We start from the raw sequence: 25,553 nt of genomic DNA on the forward strand, positions 1-25,553 counted from the left end.
CCCCAGGGCACCACTCCCCTCATAGCCCTTAAAAGGTCATGATTTAAGAGAGCTCTGGAAAAAATTATCAAGCGTCACTGGGGTATAAAATACTCTAGAAATAAAGATGTGTTCGCTTCGGCAGCACCTATACTAAAATACTCTAGAAATAAAGAAAAGCGTTTCTTTAGTTTCCTGTGTCCGTGGAATAATAAAATAGGATATGACACACCATAGCTGTTCTCTCACAGGCACAGTTAACTCGAGACACAAGGCCAGTCATACCTATCACCCCACCCATGACTCTTACTAAAAGCACAAAATAGCTGTGCAGTAAAAGTCCTCTCAGGAAATTCAGCTTAGGAAGTGAGAGCTGAGAGCCCGTTCTAAATTTTGAAGACCACCCTGGCATATTCTCTGGCTGGGTGTATGACGCTCCTCTCTCTGTACTGTTGCCTAGACCCTTGCTGTCGAATCTTCCTTGACAACCAGCTTCCGCCCTCCCCAACGCTGCTCCTCCATCCTTCCTGTTCCCCAAAGCAGTGCCACCTTGCTTGGCACACTGGATCATGTCACTGCAAGGCTTTGCCAAGGTGATTGTGGCAAAAGCTGCACGATCGGGGCCCTGTCTGATTTTCCACAGTGTCTCCCTCCATTCTTCTCTCGTCAAGGAAGCCCAAGCTATGCTGGCCCTCTTTCCTTGGTCGAGCGCGCAGAGTTTGTTTGTTCAGGGATGTTCCGGGATGTTGTGCTGGCTGATCCCTCTCCCTGGAACTCACTCCCGCCCCATTCCCTCCCACCCCGCCCTCTGGACTGCCTCCTCTTGGCGGTGGTGGTGGTGGGGAGTTTAGTTTAGTCTCCCGTCTCAACCCTGTGAAACAACTCTGCCCCCCCCTCCCCCGGCACCCTGTGGCTTCTGAACCTGTTAATTTTCTCCATCACACTCAACACCATGTGGTCCTAGCTTGTGGGTGAGCTTGCTCTGGTGTCTTCCTTGTGTATCACCTCCCTTCACTGCTCCATGAGGCCAGGAATCCGTATCCCCATGTCTGGGACAGTGCTTGAACTCAGTGGATGCTCCTGGAGGGAGCATTATTTGCGGAGTGAATGAATGAATGAGTAACCCTGAGAAAAGAGGCCCTCAGAGCTATGGTTTGCTGATGGAAAATGTCACATCAAGGTGAAATTTTGTTTTTCTGGGACTCAGAACAAAATGCATTTTTTAATTGGGGGGGATCATGTACTCGTACTTGACTTGCTCCCCCTTCCTGTCATGGTTGTGGCTTCTGGGCTAAAGATGTTCCTACTGGAAGTTCTTTCCTCCTGCTCTTTGGTCCACTTCACCTGTTTATAGGAGGCTGTGTAGCTGAGATTGAACTTGTAGCTTCTGCAGACACATGAAGCAGATGTCTTCATGGATGCTCTGCCCTTGTATGTCTGACCCAAGAGCACACTCATGAAGAAATGCCTTTCTTCTTCTGTATGGGCCCCGATTTGCAACTGAATCAACATATTGAAGATTAGAATGGCTTTAAAAGGGCGTAAGAGAGACACTGACAAAAACAGGCTGGACCGTTTGATGTAAAGGCATTTGGGAAGCTCAGATGGGAGGGCAAAATCCCCTGGGTGAATTTTAAAGTCAGGCCATGCAGCTGCTGGGATCACACAGCCCTCCTCTAATGCATGCTTCTGAACACGTAACGTTCCTAGGGAATCATGACCTCAAGAAATAGCTATAACCGTTCTGCATGCCTGAATGAAGAGCTGACATTGGCTTTCTGCAGGCTCCTCGGTGGCAAAAGAACACTAAGGGAGGAGACATTTCAAAAGACTCCATCTCAGCTCGATAATGAATCCAGAAGAGGTGGGTGGGGGGAGGCTGGCACAAAAACCTCGAAGGATCTTCATTTCTAAGGGCTCAGCAGAGGAGATTTTGAGCCCAGGCAAGGGCCTGCTTCACTTTAAGCTGTCCCATGCTGCATTTTGAGCGTGAAACTTCCCATGGTTTTCCCAAGGTGGAGGGAGTGTTCTCTTTGGGGGAAATGGTAGGACATGCTCTGATGTCTTAGAAACAAGGGAGATGGCAGTTCTTCAGATATTTTTCAAGGTACTATACTGTAAGTGTCCCCTGGATATTTGTGAATGAGAAAAGGTATTGCCCTTGATGTGGCGGTCACAAGAGATGTGACCTGCAGGTGAACATTGAAATGATGGGCACAAGCAAAGTGCTGTAGAACAGGGGCTGGCCATTCGTCCTCTCCATTCTTATATGAAACCTTGGCTCCCACCTGGCTTGGCTGGGGACTCACTCATGCCACTGTGGAAGGTGGTTAAGTAAATGCCTCCTCCTTCCACCACCTCCTCCATCACCACCTTCACCATCACCTCTTCCACCTCCTCCATCACCATCACCATCTCTGCCATCGCCATCTCCTGTGTCGTCACCGTCACTGCCTCTATCATCACCCCTCCACCATCACCATCATTGCACCCATCCTTCCATCATCACCTCCTCCATCACCACCTCCTCCACCTCCACCATTATCACCTCCACCATCACCTCCTCCACCTCCACCTACTGATTACCATCTCCTGTGTTACCACCATCACCGCCTCTATCATCAACACCTGCATCCCACCATCACCACCATCACGACCATCATTGCCTCCTCCATCACCACCTCTTCCATCACCACCTCCACCATCACCATCACCGCCTCCACCATCACTACCGTATTTCCACTACCATCAACTTCACCTCTACCTCCTCTACTACCGTCATCACCTCCACCCCCATCATCACCTCCACTAGCAACTCCACCACCACTACCATCACTGTAGATAACAGCAACTAACTTTTACATAGAACTCGGCTTAAAGGCAACATCCTGTATAAACGTAGTGTTCAATAAAGACCTCTGCTCTTCTAGGTGTGCTAAATGACCGATAGCATATTTTTGAATTGTTTAAAGTACATTAGAGCAAAGATGGTTAAGCCTCTTAAACAGGTTTGAAAAATTACATATACCTCAATACTGGAATTACCAAGCTCCCTGCCATTTTCTAGGAAGATTAAACATCTGGAAACATGTTAGATTTTATTGTTTATTTTACTATGTGTGCAGGGCATGATTATGTACCATTGGAACTATTTCAACATAAAAACACCCACATTTAAAAGCCTTGTGAGGGGTGCCTGAGTGGCTCAGTTGGTTGAGTGTCTGACTCTTGATTTCGGCTCAGGTCATGATCTCACAGGTCGTGAGGTGGAGCCCTACATCGGGCTCTGAACTGACAGCACGGAGTCTGCTTGGGATTCTTGCTCTCTCCCTCTCCCTCTGCTCTTTCCCTGCTCGTAAGCTCTCTCTTTCTCTCTCAAAATAAATAAATGAACATTAAAAAAAAAGCCTTTTGAATAATTCTACTGGGCAAGAAAGAAAAATTAAATAACAATACAGTTTCACAATTATTCTTGTAATTATAATCTCAATGGGTCATCTCAGACAGCCAGTGATGTGGCCACCCAGGGCAATAAGAACCACAAAACGAATGGGGCAGGTGGATTTGGTGTCACTACTCTGGAGTAATTGGTACAAATAAGACTCTCTGCTGAATGCGTTGGCTCCAGGGACTCGGCATTCAGATTCACAGCTTTCTTTGTTCATGCTCGTCTACAACTGGGACAACATTTAAGGGGGGAAAGCAGCACGTAGTAAGAATAAGAAGGTATATCCTGCATAACGAGTTCAGGCATTAGGCTGAGACGTTCCCTGGTAGGGACTGTACGTGGAGGCAGAGTGCTGACCTGCGAGTTTGCATCGGGAGCATCTGTTTACTGTGCTTTTCTTTTTTGCAGTCATGCACGGTTACCATGGAAAACACTGCCTCTGGGGTAAGTGCACTTACCATTAGAAAGATTTATCTTAGATGGCCTGGGTCTGGAAGACACCTTAATAAATCATCCAATTTGTCTCTTCTGCTTCCCTGCAGGTCTACACCTAAATAATATCTGAGAAACTCACACTTTGGAGATCCTCTTGATAAGAAGTTCTCAATGTCTGTTTAGGATTCTTCCCTTTATACCCCAGTTTTGTGAATGGCCTCATCCGGCCATGTTCCTCACAGCCTATTTTCAAGAGGGATTCGTCTCTATGTCCACGTGGCAAAAAAAGGGTGTGGAATCCCTGTTAGAGATCCTGATGGCTCTGGAAGCTCTGCTTTCCAGGCACAACCTCCTCTACGGCAGAACCTCCAAGTCCTGTCTCTTGGAGGAGGGGAAAACCAGCACAGGGAGGAGTGTGTGGAGAGCCTGGAGGGGATGAGGAATGGGAACAGTGACACTGCCCCAAGGAGAGTTGTTCAGAGCAGAAGGGGAGTTAAGGTCAAGGCTGGTCATGAGAAAGGCCAAGCAGCACATGCTGGATGGGTGGTGCTGGGCACCAATTTTTGCCTTGATGGGGTCCCGGCTGATGAGAAAGGAAAGGCAATGGGTATGATTGGGGTAGTGAGGGATAAAGAGCAGAAAAGATCAATGCCTCCGTATAGAAAGTGTGATCACTGGTTTTAATGAATCTTCTTAGGAGTTTGTCACGATAAGAGATTGGTTTCATGTCAAGAAGAGAAAATGTCTCCACAGGAGTTCTGAGGGTTTCATAGAAATCTCTTTCTTTACCGCCCCCCCTCCCTTCCCCCTCTTTTCTTATCCACTTTCCCTTCCTTCTGTTGAGAATAGCAAAGCATAGTGCACCCACCATCTTGGGTCCTCTCCACTCTGGATTATGTCAGTCAAGAAGAAAATCTATGGTGACTCCTCTCTCTCATTTGAGGGAATGTTACGAGATGAGCAGATGAGAAGGAAAGGGGTAGGTAAAGAATGACAATACAATGTGCATAGAGAACATTTTCTCTTAGTTATTTTCAGGTATAAGTCATTTTCAGGTATAAGAGGCTCAGTTATATTCCTCTGGCTTAATCTCGTCCCCACTTCCTGAGAATCCTTGCTGTCAAGCTCTCAAGTGACCCTCTAGCTGCTAAGTCCTGCTGAGCTGTCAAGCATGGTTTGAAGTCTCCCGGCCTGGCCCTGTCCCGGATCAAGCCACCGGCTCTGAGGAGAATACGCAAGAAGCTGAGCTCACCTGTCATGGTGTCTTTCCTGGAAGTGTGTTCTCCTTTAGTCCCGTGGTAAGTGGCATTGCTCCCAGTGGATTCATAGTCTGTTTTCCTTTCCTTGAGGCTGATCATTTCCCGAGGTGAAGCTGGGGCACTTGCTACATAAAGAAATCAAAAGGAAGACTTTGTGTGTCTCATTCTGCAGCACGGATAGCTTTTCACACCAACAGCTAAGGTCCTGAAGACATGTGACTCAACCTGAAGCAATATGTGTGCGTGGACCTGCTGATTTGTGTTCTTTTGGCTCTTGTCTTACCCCTTCCCCTTGTCCTTGTCATTCGGTGCTTTATAGTTATGGGAGCATGCAGCTTGGGGGCAGGAAATTAAAGGCGATCTCCTGAGGCCATCTTTCTTAAAAGACATCCTGATGGGGACATGACCCACCTAAGGTGCACAGGACAGTTTTCAGATGAGATCAGGCTTGTTTTCTCTGTCTCCTCTCTTCTCTTTTCCTTCCCTACCCCTCCCTCCCTCTCTCCTTCCCTTCCCCTCTTCCTTCTTTTCTTCCTTTCTTCCTTTTTAAAAATCAGGTGTTTCAGAGGCGCTGGTACTGATGCTGAAGAATCTCTGATTAAAATAAATGCGGTTTTACTTAAACGCCACGTGACTCAGAGACTGCCCTAAAGGAAGCCAGAGGAAGCAACTAGGATGTTCTGTGGGGCTGGCGTGACCCAACTTGCACAGATCAGCCTGTGGAGGGGGCTGGGGCAGGGGTGCGCAAAGACATCCTTGATGAATGCCCCGAGCAATCTCTTACCTACACCTTGCACCCCAGACCCAGGGAGTGAGCCCTGTCATCTCTTTGGGTCTCCATATCTAAAACAATGGGTTGTAATTAAAGGATCCCTCTGGGAAGTCCTCGAGTTTTTAAAGTGCCCTCAGAATAGAGGAGAGACTAACCTTGGAGGTAGGGAAGCAAAGAGAAAGAGGTCTAGATTTCTTAGAAGATAGAATGGATCGGTTGGCAGCAGGTGAACAGCCCTACGGGTGCCGAGATGGGTCGGAAGGAGTGCAGGTCTGAGTGTGTGGGTGGCAGTGAGGCAGCCGCTGTCTGTACTCCTCAGTGACACCACTTGGCCTCTAGAGCTTAGACAATTGCCCCTATCTCAGTAGAGCTCGGGTGTGGTACTCTTCTGTCCCAGATCTGTCCCCAGCCTCCGTGCCCGAGGACAGTGCTTCTTAAACTTGTTTCACCTTAAGACTCATCTAGAATCCAGGGATTCCAGGACCTCACCCCAGACCTTCTGAATATGAATTTTCAGGGGGTGGGTCTAGGAGTCCATACTTAACAAGCATACCTGGTAATTATTAAGGCTAGGGGAACTCTGGGGAACTCTTGATTTTTTTTTGGATAAAGCCCTCTTTGCCAGTAGTATCCAAGCCCTTCCAGTCAATCCTCAGTATATCTTTCAGCTTATCATTCACACCCTCTGCAGGATCCCTCAGCTCCAGCCCACCGGGCCTGCCTGTTCCCTCAATGTCCTTTTCTTTTCCGTGTCTGAGCCTCTTGGTGCATTTCATCAAGCTTAGTATCTCCTATGGGCAAATCCCTACGCTAGACACTGGGAACAGAAACATGAATCATGTCACTTTCTGAACTCGAGGAGGTCAGGAAACAGACATGCAAATAAACTGGTATCAGAGGCAGAGTGCTTAGCAGACATCACAGCCAAAGGCTGAGGAGAGAAACAGACGGGGCCTTTGCCCCCATCCTTTCCCGAGAGGCGCCCTGCCTGCTTCTCAAACCTATCCAAACAAAATGGAGGCTCCCTGTTCAGCTCTCAAAACCCCGAGAGGTTCTTAATCCTGGCTTCCCATTAGAACTAAATCCTTGGAATACTTTCAAAAATACTGGTACTTGAGGGGCGCCTGGGTGGCTGGCTCGGTTGGTTACACATCTGACTCTTTTTTTTTTTTTTTTTTAATTTTTTTAATTATTTTATTTTTTTTAATTTTTTTTTCAACGTTTATTTATTTTTGGGACAGAGAGAGACAGAGCATGAACGGGGGAGGAGCAGAGAGAGAGGGAGACACAGAATCGGAAACAGGCTCCAGGCTCCGAGCCATCAGCCCAGAGCCTGATGCGGGGCTCAAACTCACGGACCGCGAGATCGTGACCTGGCTGAAGTCAGACGCTTAACTGACTGCGCCACCCAGGTGCCCCTTTGACTCTTGATTTCAGCTCAGGTCATGATCTCAGGGTTCGTGAGACCGAGCCCTACACTGGGCTCTGTGCTGATGGTGTGGAGCCTGCTTGGGATTCTCTCTCTCCCTCTGGCTCTGCCTCTTCCCCGCTCATGTTCTCATTCTCTCTCTCTCTCTCTCAAAATAAATAAACTATAAAAATATAGTGATACTTGAACCCCACCCAGAACCTGTTGGATCGGAATCTCTGGATCTCTGGGTGTTAAGTCTATTGGGGAGACAGGGAAGAAAATGGTGTTTGCTCTACATAACGTGGCTGGGCTGTGTGTATCCAGTTCCTGGGTGTTCTCAGAACATCGGCCACTGTGTCTCCCTCACCTCCTCCACCTCTGCCCCTCTCTTATCTTCAGTTCTCTGTTGTCCTCTCCCGGGAAAGTCCTTTCCCTGCCCTTGCTCCTTCGTTTCTAGGTCTTCCTGCATAAAGGCTGGCCTTTTATGAGTCACTGCCAGGAAACCACGAAGGGACAATATTTTGGAGCCTCTTGACCAAAGTTCTCAATATTAGCACCTAATAGTGTGCAGATGGTGGGTTTATTAAGCTACATCAAGTGTGTAATTATCTCAAGACCTCACACACTAGTCTGAGTCGCTAGGAAACTAAGATCGTACTCCTGGAAAAATCCAATCACGCCAACAAGTGTTTGCTAGATGTCTTCAATGTGCCTCACGAGGAAATACCGGGTGGCGGCCTAGCTGAATGGCTGGGATAGCGTCTTGATAAGCCACTGCTTCTCCTCCCAGGCATCTTCCAATCCATTACGCCATTTCGCATCTCCCTAACAATGAGGGGCTCTTCACAGTTAGGGCTTTAGAAAGAACCCATCCTCGTGCTTCTCAGACTCACTGGTCTTTATCTTTCTAAGACATATGGAGGTAAGGAGTGCCTGGGTGGCTCAGTCGGTTGAGCATCTGACTTAGGCTCAGGTCATGATCTCAGGGCTCATGGGTTCGAGCTCCGTGTCGGGCTTTCTGCTGTCAGCACAGAGCCCACTTTGGATCCTCTGTCCCCCTCTCTTTCTACCCGTCCCCCCCCTCTCAAAAAATAAACAAAACATAAAAACAAGGACGTATGGAGGTAGGACATGTAAAAGGCCACCCCTGTGCTTCTGAGGCAGGTGGAAGTTTCTCCAGTTACACGGAGGTTTCTGATTCTCATCTAGTGGGGGACTAAACGTTAGCAGCAGTAACATCACACTAAAAATAGAAGCTTTCATGGGGCTGGGAGAGAGTGATTTATTTCAGTCAAATATTCCCTATTCATGTCTGATTTTCCTCGTCATTTTGACAGTAAAGTGCGGTATAAAGTTTTATGGCAAGTGATCTCAAGGGCAGGGGAGTGCCCTTCTACCATGCCCTCCGAGATGCAGGTCTCGTAGCTCCTCACCAGGGCCAGGGCAGCAAAGAGCAAGGAGACACTCTTAAATAAAAGCCTATATAGCTGTGTGTGTGTGTGTGTGTGTGTGTGTGTGTGTGTGTGCGTGCGCGCGTGCGTGCACACATATAGATAGGATTATTTATCCATGCTTCCTTCTTACAACAAAACCCAAAACGCAGAAATAAAAAATTCAAACTTACACTGTGAATAAAAACAACAAAGACTATGTCTCTTATGTAGTAAATGATGTGCTCATATTTTGCCTTTAATTTTTTCCTTAATCTTGGGCAGTATATAATGCGATTGTAAAAGGGTATAAAGTGTCTTTATAAGTAAATAAGAACAGTTAGTTCAAAATGTAAGCAATAGAAATGTGACAAAACCAGAAAGAAAATTAAACTGAGAGACTTAAAAGTTACGGTTTCACTTCGTAACAAGACTTTATCATTTATCAGCTGGTTTAAAGGTAATAACAACAGGCTAATCACATATGGGGAGGTAATGAGACCCTCAATGGGATATTCAAATGTATGTCATTCTAGAGCAAGAAAGAGCATGCCCTTTCTCCACTACTCTGTTATTCCAGTGATAATCAAGACAATGTTACTCAAACTATTCCACGTTGGAAAAAGGTGCCTAGAAAACCCTGATTTGCAAACATCTGACAGCTGTCTTCATTCTTGCTGCTGACTAAATGCAGGTCTAACACCTATTTGAGATATTGTGAAATCTGTTTGAGAGATTTGCTCTGAGTCTGTGTAAACACAACACAAAGTCACCACTGCTATGAAAGAAAACAGACTCATTTGAGACTTCTAGCAAATGTCCAAGTCGGACAGCTCTCCTCCTGTGGGAGTCACCTAAGGGATGGGAAGGAGGGCTCTGGGGCCAAGGGACAGCAGGCCTGGCTGGCTACAGGCGTCGCTTACCTGAGCGGTTGTTGGGAGACACACGCACAGGGGAGATGGAAGGCGTGCGGGAGGAAGAGTAGGGCCTTTGCCGATCCCTCTCGATGGTTGAGGATGAGGCTACAAAGTGATACTGTGACCATCCGTCCTGCAACAGACAGCATGCTCCCATTAAGTGGGGAAGGTGGAGTGATTCTTCATCACCTGACATTGCGACGTTCCAAACGCTAGATTTGGCAAAGCATTTCTGCAGTCTGTCAAAAGAGATCACTGAGCCCTGCTCAATCGATCATCAAGGTTCACAGAGACAAGTGTGAACAGAGACCCAACTTGCTCCCTCCAGACAGCCTGACACGGGGCGGGCCTGCTTTCCTTCCCAAACGTTGAATAAATGGCCAGAAGATTTGAACGAAAACACGATGCTAAAAATGTTAGATGACCCTGAAACTGTCTCATCTTTACCTACCTGCTTCCAGCTCTGTCTGGCCCTCTTTTCAACTGCCTTGAAGTCTTCCAAAAGTATTTACGCTTTTTATCCCCAAGGACCAATCAGTTTGCAATCACAATGCCAAGCAGCATCTTCCCTGCCAGGCGATCCCCCATTTTTGCTTCCAACCTCCTTGGCCGCCAATGCCCCGGCCCCACCTGCTCAAGGCCTTTAGCGTGACCGTCACTGTGTCTTCACGCCAGATGGGTATGTTCTCTGGCTTAACCCAGGAACTATATTGTTCACTTTAGAGCATATTCGAAATGTGTCCTACCAATTAAGTCTTCCATTAAGCCTTCAGTTAATATACAAAAATGCACATGTACCATTTTTCATTATAAAAGCCAAATAAACACATTGTACATCATATTTTGTGAATTTAGAAAGCATAAAGAAGAAAAAAAATTGCCAGGAGTTCCACCCTCCCTTCACCCCGGCAAGAACTCATGTTCATGTATATCCTCCCAGTGTTTTCTCTTTTGTAATTCAACTTCATTTGCATCGAAGTCATATGTCAAAGGGACCTAAAACTACAACAAAGAAAAGCAGACACCTGCCTCACCCCCACTCCTGCTTCATAGAGGCAACCACTTCAACTCTTTTGGCTTTTTCTGTTTCTGATTATATTTAGATTTTTAAGGGACTCAATGTTCTATAAAGAATCGTTGCAAGCGTAAATAGACGGAAGTTAATGAAGAATAAAATTCATACTCATTTCAGTATTTCTGTCTTTGTTTATCTAATTCTTGTTCCTATTCTGTTTGGCTGGTAGGAAAAAGCCAAGGTGAGAAGTATGCTATTTTAAAAGCTATTATCTAGCGCTTACCTAGCACTACCTTTGCCACGAGGCAAAACTTTCTCAACAATCTCATAGGCTGGATACTATTATCCCATTTTAGTCAGCCTTAGACAGTTAATGGGACACCTAAGTCAAACACGAAGCAAGTCAAGAAATACTAACACTGAAATGTGGCACACTTGTAAGTATTTGAAGGGAGACATAAAGCAAGGTTAGGGGATCAAGGAGTGTGGAGTGTGGAGATGCTGGTGTGGCTAGTTTATGGGATATGGTTATGGAATGTGTGTTGCTCTGGGACCACTTAGCATTGCAGCAGGGACCTGGAGGATGATAAGGTGCCAGGTACCGAAGACGCAGGCTGGGCCTGCCAAGCCACGGGAAGAATAGATGGGAACGCGGGTGGATGTGGGCTAAGCGCATGTGAGAGCCACCAGAAGTCCCTGTGGCTGAGGAGCGATCAAGAGGCTCCAGAAAGATAAGAAGCCTTTGGAGTGACTAGAACAGTTTGGGGAGAGTAGAACAGAAGCAGGGAGACCAAGGAAGAAACTATCCATTGGACGAGGGAGACACAACCCTGGCTTGGATACCAGCAGATGATGGGCAATGGGCAGATATGGCATCTATGTTGGAGGGTTTGCTGATGGCCTGGCTATTGGGTGTAGGCGAGAGGAGTCAAGCTTTACCCCAGTGTTTCTGGTATGAACAACAGGGTACTGGAAGTGCTATTTACTGAGACAAGGAATACTGGGAGAGAAGTAGCTTTAGGTGTTGAAACCAACTGCCATTTGGGACAAGTTGGGTAGAGAGGCCTGTTGGACATGAAGGAGAAGATACAGAATAAAGCAGAATCTGCAAATCAGGGTTTCAAGAGTGATTTTAGGGCTGGAGATAAAATTTTGGAGTTGAGCATAGAGATGTTATTTGAAACAAGGAGAATGGATAGAAATGTGAATGCAGATAAAGGAAGAAAACAGGGGACACAGGAATGAGTTCTGGGATACTCTAGTATTTAGAGAGTGTGAGGAGCCTGAGAAGGGACAGAGAGAGCTGGGAGGAGGACCAAGAAGGTATGAGATCAGGCAAGATTAGGAAAGCTCATGGGTAAAGGAGAAGACCAACCAGATGAGAGGCAGGACAAGCAACTGGCCACTGGCCTGGGGAACATGGAAGCCATTATGACTGGGGCAAAAGTACTTTCTTTGGTCAGGTTGGCAAACATCTAACTGGAGTGGGCTCCACAGATAATGAGAATTGATGAAGGAGAAGGGTGAGCCCAGACCACTTTTGACAAAGTTTTATTATTAAGGGGAGTGGAGAAATGGGGCTTGGAGAGACTTGAGTGACAAAGAGGTATTTTCATAGATCACCTGGGAGATACTGAGCATTTCATTCTTTCCTTGGGAGTGACTCAACAGAGAGGAGGAAAGAGCCTGATACCACAGAGGAAGCGAGAAGTTGCAGGGAATTTCAGGGAGGAGCGTGGAGAGGATTTGGGAACAATGGGCTCGTGCGCCATGGAATAGGAGGAGGACAGCCAGGTTGTGTGGTCACAGATGCAGCAAGGAGGCTGTAGATTTGGTGGCGGGAGGCTAAGGACATTCTCTCATGTTTTCTTGCATGTTCTCTGGGTGGGGTGAGAAGTGAGGTCATCAGCGGAGTGTGAGGAAGAGCTGGAGCTTAGAGAACAAAAGGGAGGAGGGGGACAAAAGAGAGGAAGGAGGGAAGGTGTGTGAAATGGTTCTTAAGGTAAGTGGGGGGCAAGATGACCATGGCCAGGCGGTCTGGAGGCCAGAATGCTGAGAGGCGACTTAAGGCACGTGGCAATGAATTTACAAGGAGACCACAGGTTCGCATCGTTCCTTATTTTTCTCCAGCCAAATTCAGCTGCCCTGTGGCAGGTGTGGAGTTGATTGAATTGGATGGGAGTGGTGAGGAAGGCAACCTGGAAGGAGACAGGGAGTGCAAACAGAATGTCATGGAAGCCCATGGAATCTATGCCTGGGACAAAGGAAAGTGTAAATGTTGAGGAGATGGAGAATGAAAACTAGCTGGTGGCTGCAGATCCTAAAAGGGTCACAGGCTGCTGGGGTGAGGGTACTTCACAGATGCTGGTTTTTTCCTTGGGGAGGGGTGTGGCAAATGAAACAGCCACCGCTTGAGAGGGCAGCAGGGTGGCGGGTGTGGGGAGCGTGTGTTCAGGGATATCCCAGTGTCAGAGCAAGAAGAAGGGGTGGGCAAAACATACAGGGGATTTTGCTGATAGCAGACCATGGGCTAAAGGGGCAAAGTGATGGGAAGCAGGTGAAAGGAAGGTGGGTTACTGGGGCAGATTACTGGCTATCCTGAATCTTTAAATGCTAATGGTCCAGTAACAACAGATGGCCCAAGAGTCTTGAGCGATGCAGTTGTGGTGACTGAGGTGATGAGGGGTGGAAGGCATAAATCCTCCTCAGAATAAGGTGGGAGTGTGGCATGGTAGGTAAGGGGCAGGTGTCAGGGTAGAAGGAGAAAATGTCTCCATGGGAATTTGTGCATTTCCCTTAAATCCTCTGTCAAGTGGTGGCAAGGATAGGGAAGGGGCAGTCTTACAAGAGCACGTGCAGGATGGGAGCTATTTCAAAAGCGAATGCATCCGAGAAAGTGTATTCATGTATGGGAACAATTTGAAAAATTGTTTAAAAAATATATTCCTTTCTTTTGAAGGTAAAGCTCTGTTGACCACAGAGCTTTAATCCTTGAATATGATCCTTGAATATGATTGAATATGATCAACAGAGGCAGATCATGTTATGTTTGTTTCACAATTTAGAAGATATACTTTGGGGTTCCACATAGTGGTGCAGGAAATAGCTTTAATCAAAACCTTGCCTTCTTCGGTCATGAAGAAGTCACGATGCTCCACATGTCATTTAAGGTAAATAAAATATTTCCCAATAAGTCTATCAGCTAACATTTTGTATGTTTTAAGACCAAAGGAGGCGCTAGAGAGAAATGTGGCACAGTTCTTGATCTGGTTTGGTTTTACTTGGTGAGACGGCAATGGATTGCTCTACATCTCTTACAACGTCTCTTACAACAAAGCATCTTTTTGCTCAGCAGTTCAGATTCCATGATGCTTAGATGACAATGGGACCATGAAAGTACTTACATCTCAGGAAAAACCAGGAAAGCGCATACTGAAACTGCTCACTCAGGAAGAAACTCTTGTAAGGATGCACCAAACAAAAGCTTTCCAATCCCTTGTGTGACCCGATTCTGGGAATGCAAAGGCATGACAGAGATGTGGCCTTGCAGGGAAGCTGTCTGTGGGTGAGGGGATTAGCACACACTTGAGGAGGATGAGGAGGATGTTTAGAGGCTCCGAGAAGGCCACCCTGCTTCTGACACTTCTGCACATAGCCCACGACTTGTATGCATGTGAACACAGAAACTTTGAAGGGAGGTCGGAGGAGGGAGCCTAGGGAACAGGGCAGAGTGGAAACCCAGTTAAGGCTCTTGATTAGAGAAGTTTCCTGAGCCACTGCAGGAGCAAGGAGGGGTGATCTGGTTACAGCTCATGTCCACCTTCTCTCTCATTCACCGATCCAGAGCGAAGGTGCCTAAAACATGGAACTCTCACATTGCTACATGCAACCATGCCTAGAAGGGACCCCACAGTTTTAACTCTGATGGTAGGAACTTCCCAGTGTCATGGAAAACAGTGTATCAGATGCTAGAGATGACGGTACAGATCAATCAGTAAGTTCTGTGGAATGATTAATTACCTTGAGAAGAAATCTCATGACCCTCCAGATCTTTGAGTATATGGTTTTTTTTTGAAATTGCAAAATCGAACATTTTTTTCTGAAAAAAAAATTTTTTTTTTTTTTGCTTTCCAAAGAAGAAGGGACATGAAGACATATTTTCTTTGGGAAGTTATTGCTAAGCTGACATTCCTTTTATCCAAATAGCCATGTGTGTATTTGTTATCTAGCCAGCTTGCAATCAATTCATTATTCATTTACTTCCCAGGGCCACTCAGGAAGGCTTGAAGTGGTTTACATAAACACACACAACTTGGGCACATATCTTTTACATCACTTGCCTCTTAGATTACTATTTTTTCTTCTTAACATTTTAACTCCCTGTAGACCAGACGCTCTTTCCTGAATTTTAGTCTACCAGGTGCTCGACCACAGTCCCCATTCACATCACCCCTTTGCCTTCTAGGTGTTCGATAAGAAACCTCAAGGAAGAAAAACAGAATGAAGGACAGCCACAGCAAATAGGAAAGGGCCGTTAATCCTTAATATTGACGATAAAGGACTCTTTCAACGTCTGTCTTTCACCTCCAGGAGAATGACCGAGAAGTTGTGCCCTTCAGCTCAAGACCCAGCCAAGCTGTCAAAAAGGTGATATGATATCTGTGCCTCAAATTGGTTTTTATTTTTAACACATTAAACTTAAAACTAGAGGTTGTTCAATTGTTCCAAGTAGATAGAGATAGAAACCTGAAAGAGGAGTTCAAAGTCATTGAACTTTAAATTGCCGCCAGGAATAATCTGATTTTCTTTATCTTCTCCTTTTACTGTCCTTCTACCAATTTCAGTCTCTGTGTTAAAGTTCCCAGCCTGTTTCTTTATGAAACTGTATTATTCCCCAAAGCTACTATCAACCGTATCGGTACTTTCAATGGTTCAGAGCTCGTGAGAATCCAGGCAACGTTCTTCTTCATGGGCTCGAAACTGGTCTTCACCATATGTGCATCTGGTGGTCACTCCGTTTAGTTCTTACGCATCTTCCCCTTAAGTACTTGGAGGTCTCCAATGTATAGGAATATTAAGTTTAGGACCATCTTGTCGATACCTCCAAGAAGACTATCTGATGGGAGAGACTTCTGCTAACAGATTTCAGATGAAGGGACAAAGTGGCTTCCAGATTGGTCTGCATGAGGGTAGTGTAACACACACCTGCTCCCACTTTCTTACTCTGGAAAGTGTGCAGCAGAGGTCAGCACCTGAATCTGTTAGGTCTGTGCACAAAGGCTAGCTAGAGCTCTTTGTCAAGGCTGAAAACTGCTTTTACCTGGGGCCTCTCTGTCACCCGAGAGCTGAAATGAGAAGGTCGCCAGGAATCAGCCCTTCTCCCCTGGTCTACGTGAGTATCACAATTCCTGGTAATGTCTGCCTCCATTTCTTTTCCATAAACTAAGGGCAAAAACACTCAATCAGCTTGGGGAGGTTTCAAAATAGTAATGCCTGGGTCTCAGGCCCTGAGATTCCCATTTAAATTGTTCTGAGTAGGGCCCAGGCATTGGTATTTTCAAAAGCCCCCTGGGTGATGTAGGGACAGTGACCTGCTGCTTTGAAGTTTCTGTGCACAGGCCGTGGTGACTAATAGGGATTCAGAATACGTTTTCAAGTGTTGAATCCTAGGAGGCCCTGAATGTCTGACTTCCCTGGGGAATGTCAGAAAAGGCCTTCTCAAGGTTGACGTCTACAGGAACAAAAATAGGTCCCAACCTCAGAGCCGAGAGGTGCCACACACACACACACGGCACCCTAATCACACCCGATTACCCAGCACCCACCGGCCATGTGATTCAATTTCGCATGTCTGCACCTCGGATCAGGCAGTTCCACAACCTGGCACAGCCCCTTCCCTACCTCTTCCTGACAGATCTTATGTATCCTGCACACTTTGGTGCGAGGTAAAGAGGAGGCAGGCAGTACCTGTTCATTAAATCACTATTGCTAAATGGATTATGCCTCCCAGATTTGGTGGGGGGGCCTTTAGCATTGCTATTCTAGATTTTTTTGCTTCACTATGAACAAACTACTTTGCGATCCCGCTACGGACCGCCGCGGTCCCGTCTCCCCAGCTGCGAGGTAGGGTCGGGCCTTGCTTATTTCTGAAGCCCACGTCCCTGGGCATAGTACCTGCAACACAGAGAAGCTTAAGAAATAGTAGTTGGACCCACTGATTTAAGAGGACTGCACTGATTATTGTGAAACAAAATGATAATCAATGTCATAGGCTTTATAGCCAGCCTCTATAGTTCTTATACTCCATTGTCCTGTAACAAATGAAGGTCATCAGATCTTTATGATGTTTTTATTCTAGCTTAGGGCAACCTCATCAGTGTCATCTTCTGCCGTCGGTATAGCTGTCTTTTACGACACGCTTACCGCTGGGCTGAAGGCTGTGTTAGTTTATTTAGGTAAAACGGCACTTAAAAAAAAAAAAAAAAGGCCTACGGCTTGCCTGCTCCATTTTAGATGGTCATTTCTTCCTCAGCTGCCACTGTTTCAGTGTGAGGTATATAAAACAGCCTCCTCTTTAACCATCTTGTAGATAATTTGAGGCACCATTATACCTGCCACATCTGGCCCCAGATGGGCGCTGATTCCATTCGTGGCTCTCAGAGTATGTACTGAGCCCACCCCCATCTCTACTGCTTCCTGCAGCACAGAAAACACCAGCACCTGTCCACGGCACAGACACTCAGTTCCCCGCAAACACAAATGCTCAGGAGAGCCAGGAAGGAAGGGGAGAAGGGAGGACGTGTCATGTTTTCTGTTAGCTTTGCTCCAATTTCCTTTAAGGTTGGGTCCAGAAGCCCATACCCATTCCCGGACTGTGCTTCCCCAGACTGAGGGGATGGTTTTTGAATGGGTCTCCTGTAGGGACATTCCTGGGCGGGGAACACTGGTGCCCAGCGTCACTGCCCCAGAAAGTGGGATGCAGGGCACTCCGACAGGAGGTGTGGAGAGCAGTTTGGTAAGATGGAGTGAAGCTGAACCATGGGGGAGTGTTTGAAGATTTATCCCCCGGCCCCCCAACTTCTAGGAAACATCCTGTCACCCAGCTGAGCCCCCAACCCCCTGGCCTCCATGCTGAATCAGAGAAGTGATGCAGAAGGACAGAAAGACACTGTTAGATAGAGGGGGAGGAAAAAGATGAGGGAGAGAGGTTACCCCATGTATATACTACAGAGTTTAAAGAGATGGTGGAAGGGTAAATATCTCAGGGGCTGTTGAGAGGATCTGGTGATTAGAGAGAGAAAAAGGGCTGGGGCGCCTGGGTGGCCCAGTTGGTTAAGCATCCGACTTCGGCTCAGGTCATGATCTCATGGTTCGTGAGTTCGAGCCCTGTGTCTGGCTCTGCACTGACAGCTCAGAGCCTGGAGTCTGTTTCGGGTTCTGTGTCTCCCTCTCTCTCTCTCTCCCTGCCCCTCCCCTGCTCACACTCTGCCTGTCAGAAATGAATAAACTTTCAAAAAAAATAAAAAAAAAAAAAGAGAGAGCAAAAGTGGTTAGATACCAAATCTTCAGTTACATAGTTCAGGAGATGCGATTAAAGGAAATGGAATTTCACCTGAATTCCCTAGAGGTCTCTGACCTCTGGAAGAAGGAACCCTCTGGAAACTAGACAGCAACAGGTGGAGGATGATGGAGTGAGTGAACACCCATCGAATGGTAAGTTAAATGGCGATGTTCCCATTGACAGCTCCATTTTCAAGGTGATTTTTGGAAGTCTTCTCTTCTATACTTAGAATTTAGATTTAATAAATCTTTTCTAATGCTAAGTGACATCTCTGACTTGGACAAAAGCTCCAATCAACAATTAACCTGAAAATGGAGAACAGTTGTTATTTCCACTGAGATAGATGGCAGTGGGAACCCAAGATACATACTAGGACACTGTTAGCCCATCTACGGTCATTGGCGTTTTTCCTCCCTTTTGAAAACAGCTCTGGAACGTCCTTAATCTGATGAGATTTTCTTGGCCTCTAAACAAGGATTTCTCAGTAGGCGCACACAGACTATTTGATTCTGAAGTAACAAATACAAGTTTTTTGCGTTAGCTGTCCTTGAAGGCTCTCAGTCCATAAAGCTTGTCAATTCTAATTTGCTTTGAGTGACCTGAGATAGAAAGGAAGTGTGGTAGAAACCCTTTGGGCTTTTAGCAACCCAAGCGCAGTCGCTCATTCAAACTGGAACGCTTACAGCTTGTTTCTTGCATGCACTAACAGGATTTCTTCATCAGGAACCTATTTTTCAGATGAAATTCAAAACATGAATTGTTGACATCCTTTGAAAAGGCAACCAGCTAAGATATTATGGCTCACTGAGGAAAAACTTGATTGCTCAACATTGTGCCAGTTTTCCAGTCATTTTTAAGTGGAATAAACCCATTAATGCAATCACATGAAGCAGAGAGAGAAGAGGTTCCAAATTAGTGGTAGTTATGCAAACGTACTTCTTATTTCAATGAAAGGTATTTTGTAGAAAAAAAGGGAAGTAGGGTATTCGCGGCGGGCGTGATTGAAGCCCAGGCCGGAGTCTGTATGTCAATGAAATCTCAGCCTCCCTTTGCTGTAATAAAACAAGCTCCCATCTCTTTTTAAGGTAAAGTGTTTGTTAAAGATTCATTAAAACTAATTCCATCAACAATTCGACAACAAAACCTAGTAGAGTTAAATATTTAAACTAAATCTTAGGGGCCAAAAGGGAGTATTTGCAGTTTAATACAGAAATAAATACCACCTGACATACCAGTTGTTTTCATTAGTTTGTTTCAGCTCTGGTGCTTCTAATGGAATTTAATTAAATTGATTTGGCTACTTAAAGGTACAGTAAACACGGAGAAGCTTCTTCTATAGTACAGATTTCCCCCTCTATCCAAAAGTTCACTTGACGCCATTTTTTCCCTTATGAAGGACTTACCTTAGAACCTGTTTTCACTAAATGGAAGAAATCCACAGAGGATTTCTGCTTTTATGAAATGGAAATTGCTGCTTCACTTTACACGATTTCAGTTTACAAAAGGTTTTATAGGAGCACTCTACTTTTGGATAGTGGGGGAAACCCGTACCATCTTTTTTTCAAAGCAAATACCAACTAAATCTATTTCAGGAATTTAATTTACTGCCATGGGTGTAATTCTGAAGAATCAAGATGACTGAGAAGACTCAACAGGCTGGAAAGAAATTTATAGAAGTTGGTCAAAGAAAGCGTGCCATTGTTAACGACCAGTAGTTAACTGGTACCAACAGAATGCAGGAAACACGCTCAGAAAATTGAAATAAGACCAGTTCAGTTCTTTTGTTTCCCTGGTGTCCCTTCTGAGGCCTTAAAACAAAGACCTGAGGTGGATGATCTTTAACAATGCCCTCTGCGTTCCAGTTCGTGCTGCAAAATTAAATTCGGGGTGAACTGAAGAAAGTCCAGTGTTTGACAAATTCAAATGTCTCATTTCTAGTGCGCCCCATTCTGACATCTGAAAAGTCAAGTCTTTTACATCTGTACTCATCAGTGATCAGCAAGTTCAAAGCTCAGTCCGGGTCCCAACCTTGATGTCTTCCCATCCCCCCCTACTGAAACGTGCTGCAGACCGTGGACATGGAAGCAAGGTCACTGAACGCGTCCTCTGCTAAGCTTCAGCTCTGGAGTGGGGACATTGCTGGGTTTATTTAATAAACATTAATAAGTGCCTGGCACTGTTCTGGGCACAGGGGCTAGAACAGAGGGAGGTAGCAATGGCTCCTGAGGGGGAGATAGAGGGGAGATGGACATTTAAGACATGATCACATCACATTACTTTTCTGGCAAGAGCCATGAAGAAAAAGTACAAGTAATTATAAGGGTTCTTTACTAGCCTTGGGGGGTTGGAGAGAGGGAGATTTCCTTGAGGAAGTGACCATTAAAATGAGATGGAAATAGATAGGCTTGGTGGGAGAGGAGAAAAGGCATGTTTTGCTGAGGAATGAACCTATGCCCATGCAGTGCAAAAGCCCTGAAGTGGGCACAGCTTTGTGCCTGTAAGGAAGAGCACAGACAGGAACTAGGAAGCCAGAGTAGCTGCAAGTGACTGAGAAGAGGTAGAGGGAGGTGAGCTTGGAGAGACGAGTAAGGCTTTCTCTTGAGAGATACTGGAAGCTACTGATGAGTTTTAAATCAGGACACTGACAAGGCTAGAACTGGATTTATAAAAGTGTATTCTGAATGCTTAACGGACAACAGGCTGAAGATGGTAAAGTAGATTCCACAAAACCAATCAGGCAGCAACTGGACCAGGACTAGCGGTCCATCATGATGGTGATGGAGGTAATGATGGGAGAGGTAGCTGGACTTGAGAGATATTTAGAAAATAGACCCTGTAGGGCTTGGTGGAAAGTACAGTGGAGATAAGGAAGAAAGAGGTACCCTGAGATAACTCCCGGACTTCTGAAAAGAACCACCAAGCGGGTGCTCTTTACTGAGATGGGCGACAATGGAAGAACAGATTTGGGGGAGATATGGAGAGTGGCTTGTTGGATGTGTGGATTGTTAGAGCCTGTGATCTACTGAAGTCGAGATGTCACATGGTCATTGTGTATATAGCCTTGAGTTTAGGAGTGAAGACCATGTAGAGAAATAAATGTAGATGCCATCGGCATTCAAATGTATTTTTTTTTAAATTTTTTTTTTTCAACGTTTATTTATTTTTGGGACAGAGAGAGACAGAGCATGAACGGGCGAGGGGCAGAGAGAGAGGGAGACACAGAATCGGAAACAGGCTCCAGGCTCTGAGCCACCAGCCCAGAGCCCGACGCGGGGCTCGAACTCACGGACCGTGAGATCGTGACCTGGTTGAAGTCGGACGCTTAACCGACTGCGCCACCCAGGCGCCCCTCAAATGTATTTTTAACACAAGGGAGCAGATGAGCTCATCTATAATGGAAGGAATAGGGAGAAAAGCAAAGATGCCTCAGGGAAGACCAGGGGCCCGCACAAAAGACTGAGTGGGAGTGCCTTGGGAGGTCAGAGAAAAACCAGGCAGGAAGGAGTGGGGGCAGAGAAGCCCAGAGGAGATCATGCAAGGGAGGAGGAGATGGTCAGGACTGCTAATCGCTCATCCAAATCCATTTCCTTTTGTTCCTGGACACACACCGAACCCCCATGTTCCAGCTTGCCTTGCAGCTTCCTATGGCTGTGTGATGGGGATCTAGCCCATTGAGGGCAGAGGGATGGGGATGTGCCATTGCTAGTATGGTGGCAGGTCTTACAGCCTTACACACGGTAGGACTCTGGGCTCCGGGCTCCTGAACGTCCACAAAGAGAAGAGCTGATCTGCCCACGTGAACACCTGTCCAGAATGGTTGCAGGAACAGGAAAATAAACTTCTATCAAGTTGTATCATTGGACGTTTAAGTTTGCTTGGCTCAGCTGGAAGCCTTCCCTGATGAACATGGACAGTGGAACTGGTTGAACACTGTGATCAGGAGCAATTTCAAGAGAGGCATGAGGACAGACATCATGTCAGATTTTGGGGGTGAGAGCCTAACACAGAAAGTGAGAAAGCAGGCACAATACATGAACTCCAAACCTTCTAGAAACGTGACTGTGAGGGTGGGAAATGTGAGGACGGGAAGCGATAAGGCAGAAGATGGAGGAGGATGGGCAGGAGAGGACATTTCTTGTTTTTAAGACAGAAGTACAGACAGAATGTGTCCCCACAGAGGAGGAATGATGATTGGGAGAGGCGGAAGAAACAAGAGGAAAATCAACAGAGTAAGGTTCTCACTCAAAGAAGATGTAATAGGGAGCATGGATATTAAGTAAGAAAAACATATTTTGGAATAGGACTCAAGAAAGAGAAGCATAAAATAAAGCAAGCAAGAAATCACGGCTGAAGTGCCATGGTGTATTTGGAAAAGTTAATCCAATAGGTAGATATTTACTTCTGTATTTCCACTACGTACAACAGAGCTTGGGCTAGAGTAGGGACTCAATAAACATGTGTTGGATGAATGAATGAAGTAACTAGGGATGGCCATTTGCTAATAGGATTATGACGATGGCTCCAAGAGAATCACATGTCGTTAAACAAGAAGGGAGAGAGGATGGGGGCGTTACAGTACAGACTGGTGCCGAGAAAAAAGCAATTGATGTGTATTTTATATTTTTGATGTTGCCTATTTCAGCTTCATCACAGGGGGCTGCTGACAGCCTGTTGGCTGTGCTACAACAGAACAAGGAGCAACAACAGGAAATGTCTGAGGTGTATCCACACCCCACGACCTCCGCACTTCTTCCCTGGGGTGCAGCCAATATACCTTGCACTGCTCAAGTGACAAGAAGTGTCTGAAAAGTTACTGTCCTTCCTCATTCCTCACTGAACTGGTCTCTCTGCATGGACCAAGGATTCACGGACACGAGACAGTCTTCATAATTGAAGCCAACTGGAAATTATTGTAGGAGGATTTTCAGTTTAATGAAAGCACTGGGGGATCTTCTGAAGAATGTGATTTTTGTAAATACTGGCTACCAATACCAAAAGGCCATTGGTGTTAGCCCACTTCATGTGAATGTGGTGGGGGTAAGCATCTCAGCAGCCTTCTCTTTCATTTTCCCACTTTGCAATAAAAACTCTGTTTTTTGGTTAGCCTCGTTCTCAGCTCCCCTGCAGGGAGGTATGGCCATGTGACTAAGACCTGGGAATACGGAAGCTATGCCCTCCTCTTCTCTCTTCCTCTCCAGCTGCTTGGAATGTGGACACAGTGCTAGCCAATGGTGGAGAATGAACAGAGACGGTGAATACTGATGGCAGGAACCAGAAGCCCTGGTCTGGGAGGTGTGGTGTCAGACCAGGACTGTTACACTCTTATGCGAGACAAAAGACAAAATACGGTCTTCAGGGTTAGCATGTCTCAGGTCCAGAATCTACAAGATCAGGCTGAGAATTCACTAGAGGGCACAGAGCTTGCAAGTGGGGAGAGCTTCCTTGGAGATGGCTGATGGGCTGGGCATTCCCCACTTTCTCTCTTCTGAAGCCTGGGGAGCGAACTACCCATTCAGCATGACCATGGACTCTCTGGAGGGCGGGGTTTGCAGGGACTGGTGTCTTCAGCAGATACACAGACTCAGCGGCAGAGATGGACTGATCATGGAGCTCCAACAGCTTAGATCCCAGGCCTATCCACTGCCTGAGCCCCTTCTGAGACCTGTCCAGAAATGTATATTCACAAAGCCTACGCTTCTTCTGAATCCAGACTTCCAAAACTACCTATGCTACAGAGGCAGAGAACCTGCACCCACCCTGACTTATGTGCAGTAGAGCAGTGGAATCCTGAGGCTGATGGAGAAATCAGAAGAGTTAGCTGGGGGAGGCTAGGCCCAGGCCAGGGGTTCTCAGTTGCGAGGTGGTTCTTCTGAGCAAACCACATCACTGCTCCCACGAGAGAAGGACCAACGACAGGCTAAAACCTCACTGGCCAGGCTGGGCTATGCTCGCCTCTCTTCTTCCTTCCCTTCCAGAGCCTGGTGGGTGGATGGGGTCGGGACAGGGGAAGGAACAGCTTAGGTGAGGGAGAGATAGGAACGGGGAAGAAACTGATCACACTCTTTCTGCTCAAGCAATTAAGGCTCTCATAGACATAAATAACATCATCCCAACTGCTGTCATCCACTAAAACACAGCAGATAAGGTTCAGCTAATTGCTTAAAGTAAGAAACAAGAATGGTTGTAGACTCACATTAAGCTTAGGGAATTTTCTTGTTCCTGATTCAATCCTTTTCCCCTGCCTTTGGTCTCTGGGGTATTTTTGTGGGTTTTGATTTAAAACGTTATGGGTAAAGCCTCGTGGAAGAGTGGAGGCACAGAGGAAACGTTCAGTTTGGGCGCCCCTCTGCAGGATTTCCCGACGTGGACATCCATCCCAGCAATAGCTATAACTTAGTCACTTCTTGTTTAGCAACTGCCATGTGCATCGATTTCCACTTGTGCACAATTGATTTTTGCTTCTCTTCCCATTTGTGCCTTTGTTTTTGGACAGATATCATATGATGAGTGTCTGAGAAGTGTCTCAGAGAGGTCAGGGGACCTCATGAAGAGAGACCTTATTTGTCGATATAAACGTCAACAAGCAAACGCCCGGATTTATGGAGGAGACAGTATCATAGCTGAGTTTAACCTCCGCCTGTTTGTTTCTTACCCCAACTTGACATCAAGTGATTTAGAAAAGAAAGAACCTGAGGAGTTGTGATTATAAGTCTTGAGGATACTGGGCTTGGGTTGTTCCAGAAACTGGCCGAAGTCCTTATGTCCTTCCAGTCATCTCTTGAAGAATTTTCCGGCACATCAGAAAGATTAATAAATTCCTTGATAAAATGACAGCTCTACACTCAGTAGCTTAATTTATATCTATAGAGGATTTACTGCTTTTCCATCAACATGTTAGATACTCGCAAAGCAAAAATCTAATTTTCAAAATGGCAACATGTGAAAGCCCTTCTTACCATAAAGCTTAAAGATCAAAATTTTGAAATTTTGACACTGTTGTGTTTTTTTCTTGACAATATTTCAAAACCGCTTTCCAGTTCTCACTGGGATCCAGTACTGATTTAAAAATTTTTTTTCCATGTTTATTTATTTTGAGAGAGAGAGAGAGAGAGAGTGTGAGTGGGGGAGGGGCAGAGAGAGAGGGAGACAGAATCCGAAGTGGGCTCCGGGCTCCGAGCTGTCAGTGCAGAGCCTGACGTGGGACGCGAGTTCAAGACCTGGCCAAAGTTGGACACTTAACCGACTGAGCCACCCACGCGCCCCTCCGGTACTGATTTTTTCAATGTCTAGCAGGTGAGGATGACGAGTCCATGACTCTCGTTTGTG

The 25,553-nt window shown here is 46.1% G+C and overlaps 1 protein-coding gene across 4 annotated transcripts in view; it reads right to left on the reverse strand.

The window, feature by feature from the left end:
- The window catches only part of CTNND2 (catenin delta 2), a 408,918-nt gene that overhangs the window by 9,820 nt on the left and 373,545 nt on the right, over positions 1–25,553 (reverse strand). For all 4 annotated transcript variants that reach the window (XM_040494066.1, XM_040494055.1, XM_040494045.1 and 1 more), the window contains 2 exons: positions 9,658–9,784; positions 5,115–5,246 (listed from right to left, as the gene is read on the reverse strand). In XM_040494066.1, coding sequence (XP_040350000.1) covers positions 5,115–5,246; positions 9,658–9,784 — 259 coding nt within the window. The remainder of the gene's footprint in view (positions 1–5,114; positions 5,247–9,657; positions 9,785–25,553) is intronic.

This window comes from Herpailurus yagouaroundi, unplaced genomic scaffold (genome assembly GCF_014898765.1).
Source record: "Herpailurus yagouaroundi ecotype Mexico unplaced genomic scaffold, PumYag 29, whole genome shotgun sequence".
NCBI classification, from domain to species: domain Eukaryota; kingdom Metazoa; phylum Chordata; class Mammalia; order Carnivora; family Felidae; genus Herpailurus; species Herpailurus yagouaroundi.